Genomic DNA, 5255 nt, shown 5'->3' with positions numbered 1-5255 from the left:
GGGGACCGGGTGGAGGACTGTGCCGGGGAGGGGGGTGGAGGACTGTGCTGGGGACCGGGTGGAGGACTGTGCTGGAGACTGAGTCTACCGTGCTCATTCCACGTCCCTGAGCAAAGGACAGGTGCCACTGGGGCCAGGGCCCAGGCAGGGAAACTCACGAGGGCAATCTGACCTTAAAAAGGTCCAAATATGAAATGAAAAAAACAACAGCCTGGGAATGCTACGGTTAGACCCACCATTAAAATTGCCCAAATCGGATAAATACAAACAATAACCACATAACCAGTTTAATAAAAGCAAACCAAAAAAAAAATAAAAATAAAAAACTGTTTCCAGCAAATGATAAACAAATGGATACACACACAAATGAGCAAAGACGAACAGCAGCAGCCATTTCACCAAAGGGAAACAGGGCTTAGAAAGCAGACAGGGGAATTGTGCCAGTGCCCAGAAGGCAGCCACACCCAGCTGCACACAGCATCGTCACGGGGAGCTAGTGTGCCGCGCTCCCTGCGCAGGGCTGGGACGAGGCTGGACAAATTTCAGGAATCACTTAGGCAAGAAGCATCCCAAGCCATCATGATGACTGCCCCTTTCAGCTCAGTCAGTGCCCGATATTAGGACCCAAGTGTTAATAACAAAACATCAAATCGCTCTATTAACATAGATCTTGCATTGTTATGATAGCTTAAAAAACGGGGAGAAAGCTAAATAATGCGATACCAAGGGAATGGTAGAATACAGGGTCCATCACAAATGATGAGACATCAATTCAATGGGACAGTATGTTGACATTTAAAGCAACAGTCGGCCACGCGCAGTGGGTCGCACCTGTAATCCCAGCACTTTGGGAGGCCAAGGCGGGCAGATCACCTGAGGTCAGGAGTTTGAGACCAGCCTGTCCAACATGGTGAAACCCTGTCTCTACTAAAAAATACAAAAATTAGCTGGGCATGGTGGCAGGCACCTTAATCCCAGCTACTTAGGAGGCTGAGGCAGGAGAATAATTTGAACCTGGGAGGCGGAGGTTGCAGTGAGCCGAGACCAAGCCATTGAACTCAAGCCTGGGGGACAAGAATGAGATTTCTCTCAGAAAAATAAAAAATAAGTTAAAGCAACAGTCATGGAATCTACATAGTGAAAAGCCACGATATAGTCGTAAACAAAAAACAGTATACAGAACGTGTTTGCTATACTTTTCCTAATATGTGTTTATTTCCTTCCGGTCTTTTGCATACGTCATACTGAGGGAAATCAGACTAAAACACTAATAGCCATTTTGGAGGCATTAAGTGATTTACAAAAATATCTTCTTCTCATTTTTAAAGCTAGGTTTTATAAACTTAAACATTAAATATTTTTCCTAATAATTTCTGAAATCAGTACTGTGATCCAAACTATATTCGTGCCTTCCCTTCAAATACTTTTTAGTCTTAAGTTGCCAGGACTTCAAAAGTGGCAGCCAGGGAGTCCCTCCTGTTACTTAAGACATCAGCAGACACCAGGCATCGTTTCCATTTTATACAAATGATGAAAAGCTCAAAGTCGCTGTTTTTCCCCATTTCCCTAAATGTGTGTTCAAATTCAGGCTACATTGGAAATTAATAAATCACCTCTATAGCAGTCAGAGCCTCAGACAAATACAACCGATCAACCAGTACAGCCAAGCAGAGATCACTGGCTGACCTCTAATACTATCAATCAACACCAGGAAGTTGATACCAAAATGGCCTTTTGGGGCCGGGCACAATGGCTCACGTCTGTAATACCAAAACTTCGGGAGGCCAAGGCGGGTGGACAGCTTGAGGACAGGAGTCTGAGACCAGCCTGGCCAACACGGTAAGACCCCTTCTCTTTTAAAAATATAAAAAAATTAGCTGGGTGTGGTGGCAGGCACCTGTAATTCCAGCTACTCATGAGGCTGAGGCAGAAAACTGCTCGCACCCAGGAGGTTGCAGTGAGCCAAGATCATGACTCTGTCCTCCAGCCTGGACAACAGAGCAAGACTCTGTCTAAATAAATAAATGGCTTTTTGGGCTCCCTCTCATCTCCTTTCTCCCCTTGCTGCCTAACAAAAAACTTGCAGACCAGGCATCTGTCCCTGGAGACCAGGGGGCATGGCCTCCTATGTAAACGGTCCCCACCAGGGGCTCCTGTGGGCTGAGGAAGGGCCCTGGCTGGCAGGACCTGGTTCCCCTGCCTGCCGCAGCGGGAGGCAGGGGTGGGTGAGCGCTGGTGCCTGCAGGGCTCCGGGCAGGTGGAAGGAAGAGTGACAGGGGGCGTGGGGTAGACACTGACCTCATAGATGAAGTACACCTTGGCCCCCACGTAGATGCCCATGCGCACCACAGCACGGACGGCAGCGTTCATACCTGCAGTGGAAACAGGAGCAATAGTCACTGAAGAGCCTGGGGCAATTCTGGCTCTGCCGCTAATTACCCATGACCATGCGTACGTTTCGTAACCTCTCAATGCCTCATCTCCTAATATGAGAAATGGGTACACACACTCCTCTGGGATTAGGGGAAGGACTAAAAGAAACAGCCAACATAATGCAAGGTGCCCCTGTGCCCAGGCTGAATCTAAGAGCCCAGCGTACTTTCAGTTCAAAACATCACTCTCTGGACTTGATACGAATTTGTAGGCCACTCCATCCAACTGCAAAACAAACTACAGAATAGGTGTTTATTTGCAGCTAGCCAAATTCTGTGTGTGTGTGATTTGAGGAGATGAAAATGGATTATCGCATCACCAACTACCAACGTAAAAAACAGCAGGCAATGGGCTTCAACAGAAAACAAGTCATGCAATGTTATGATCAGTAAAGTTAAAATAAGCCAGTGTATTACAAATAATCATACCTCATGAAGATAAAGGGAGGCCCCCCTTTAGAAGAACAGTGTTATACAATGTATAAGCCTGTTTACAATGTATCACAATATGTGTCTGTTTACAATATATCATCATGTAAGTCTGTTAGCCTCCATCTCGCTCTCCACTGCAGACGGATTTGGGGGAGCTGAAGTCACTAGTGTCTTGGAACCACCTCTGGACCTGGAGGGTCTGTCTTGCTGTCGTGGCTAATGAGCTCAGGCCCATCGGGAGAGGAGTGAAAAGGCACTAGGGCTGCCCCCACAGCCATGCAGCACTGCTGCTTAAGGAGGAGGAGCACCTGAGCCTTCAGTGCCTTCGCTCCCAAACACACCTGAGAGCACCAAGCTTCCTCCTCCGCAAAGTTAAATTTCAGAAACAGCTGTCAGGATTAAAGATGCTGCAGTTCGTGGGCCATGAAGCAAGCGATGCTTCCAGTCAATAAACCACAAATGACAGGACTCTGGTCCTGCAGGGGCATCTGGGACACAGAGGCAGGTTACGTGCACTTGGACGGCAACCGGCTCAGAACACGCTTAAAAAAACCTTCAATTACACTGGGCCAGGTTGGCGATGCTGGAGTCACCATGACCTCTGAAAGTTCACAATTCTGAATGAGAATATCTATTTAGCTGAAAAAGCTTGGGGATACATATTTTAGAGGTAAATGCATGTTTACTATGTATCTAATATGTACATGTACGTATGCATATATATATGACATAGTCTTATTTACTTTATATTCAAACCTAGTTTATAACACAAAGAATTCTAATGACCTGCTGATTAACTAGTGGCCATCTCTCAAGAACATGAAACTCAGCATTTCAAAATGCAGGTCATCTCACCCTGAACATTTCCTCCCCACACTGTACCCTCTCTCTCTTGCCGAACAGCACGACTTTCTTCTCTGTCGCTGGTGCTGAATGCTACTGACACCCTTGCTGGCTCCTGCCTATACAACTGACAGCTGCTCCCAACACTGCCCCTGAATCCCTGACTCCCTCTGACATGAGCCACACTGTGGCCAGAAGGATTCCAACAGTTTTTTCTCTTTTGTTGGCTTTTATGCAAATAAGTTATGAATATATTCTCCTTGTTTAGAAAAAAACACAAATGAAGTAACGGCCACATGAGCCCCAGCCCCTTGGAGAGCTGGGTGTGGGGCCGGGGCCTTGCTGCCGGGCTGTGTGGAGTTTCACACTGATTATTTCTTTCTACACTTTGATACTACGTCCGAGATGTTTTCCATATCAGTTTCAATGTTCTCTTCTAAAGCACAAATATGACCGCGTTCCTCCGGGTTCCCAGAGCTACGGGAAGAAAACCCAAGTTCCCCTGAGCTCCCAGCCATGCCCCAGGGAACTCCCACCTGCCTGGCAGCACTTGGAGGCTCCTGTCCCTGAACCTGGGTGGCAGTCCCACCAGCGCTCTGACGCTTCGACGCTCCGACGCTCTTCCTCCTCCTCCTGCTCCTCCCCTCTTTGGCTCTGGCACCTCCCAGGAAGAGGGTCTGGCTTGCCTCCCACCTGATTCCATTTATTCCTGGCAGGACAAAGCCCCCCGCCCCCTTGGTCTCACACCTGTGGGACGTCCTCACCCATCTCTCCCATGGCCAGGCTCAGCAGTGCCTGGACTCCTCAACTCCAAGGGTAGAGGCACAGCTCTGGTTCCAGGACCTTATGCTCTGCTCACTCTACTGGATGAATGAACCACCAAACACTTAGCCCGTGCCAACACTGGGAAGCAGATGATGCCGAAACACAACTAAGACCCGATGATGGCCCCTCACCCCTGCTCCTGCTTCTCCCCTGCTCACCCCTTCCTCCCCTGCTCGCTGAAGACCTCATTCCCACCGGTCTTTCATTAAGGAATGATGAAGAACTCAGGGATTTTAGAAAATGTTAAGTGGAAAGAAATAGCAGAAGGAATAAAATTCTTAAAAGCTGGACATGAGGCCAGGTGCGGTGGCTCATGCCTGTAATCCTAGCACTTTGGGAGGCCAAGGAGGTGGATCACGAGGTCAGGAGATCGAGACCATCCTGGCTAACACGGTGAAATCCCGTCTCTACTAAAAATACAAAAAATTAGTCGGGTGTGGTGGTGGGTGCCTGTAGTCCCAGCTACTCAGGAGGCTGAGGCAGGAGAATAATGTGAACCCAGGAGGCAGAGCTTGCAGTGAAGTGAGCCGAGATTGCGCCACTGCACTCCAGCCTGGGCGACAGAGCCAGATTCCATCTCAAAAAAAAAATAATAATAATAATAATGTAAAAAATACAAAAAAAAAATTAGCCAGGAGTGGTGGCAGGCGCCTGTAGTCCCAGCGACTCAGGAGGCTGAGGTAGGAGAATGCTGTGAACCCGGAAGGAGGAGCTTGCAGTGAG

The 5255-nt window shown here is 48.2% G+C and overlaps 1 protein-coding gene across 2 annotated transcripts in view; it reads right to left on the bottom strand.

Annotated features, from left to right (window-relative positions):
* The window catches only part of PFKP (phosphofructokinase, platelet), an 85897-nt gene that overhangs the window by 64020 nt on the left and 16622 nt on the right, over positions 1-5255 (bottom strand). For both annotated transcript variants that reach the window (XM_011967905.1, XM_011967904.1), the window contains exon 2: positions 2299-2372. In XM_011967905.1, coding sequence (XP_011823295.1) covers positions 2299-2370 — 72 coding nt within the window. In that variant the 5' untranslated portion in view covers positions 2371-2372. The remainder of the gene's footprint in view (positions 1-2298; positions 2373-5255) is intronic.

The sequence above is a fragment of the Mandrillus leucophaeus genome, unplaced genomic scaffold (genome assembly GCF_000951045.1).
Source record: "Mandrillus leucophaeus isolate KB7577 unplaced genomic scaffold, Mleu.le_1.0 Scaffold82, whole genome shotgun sequence".
NCBI classification, from domain to species: domain Eukaryota; kingdom Metazoa; phylum Chordata; class Mammalia; order Primates; family Cercopithecidae; genus Mandrillus; species Mandrillus leucophaeus.
Note: the sequence above shows the minus strand (reverse complement) of the source record. Positions and strands in the feature narration are given on the sequence as shown.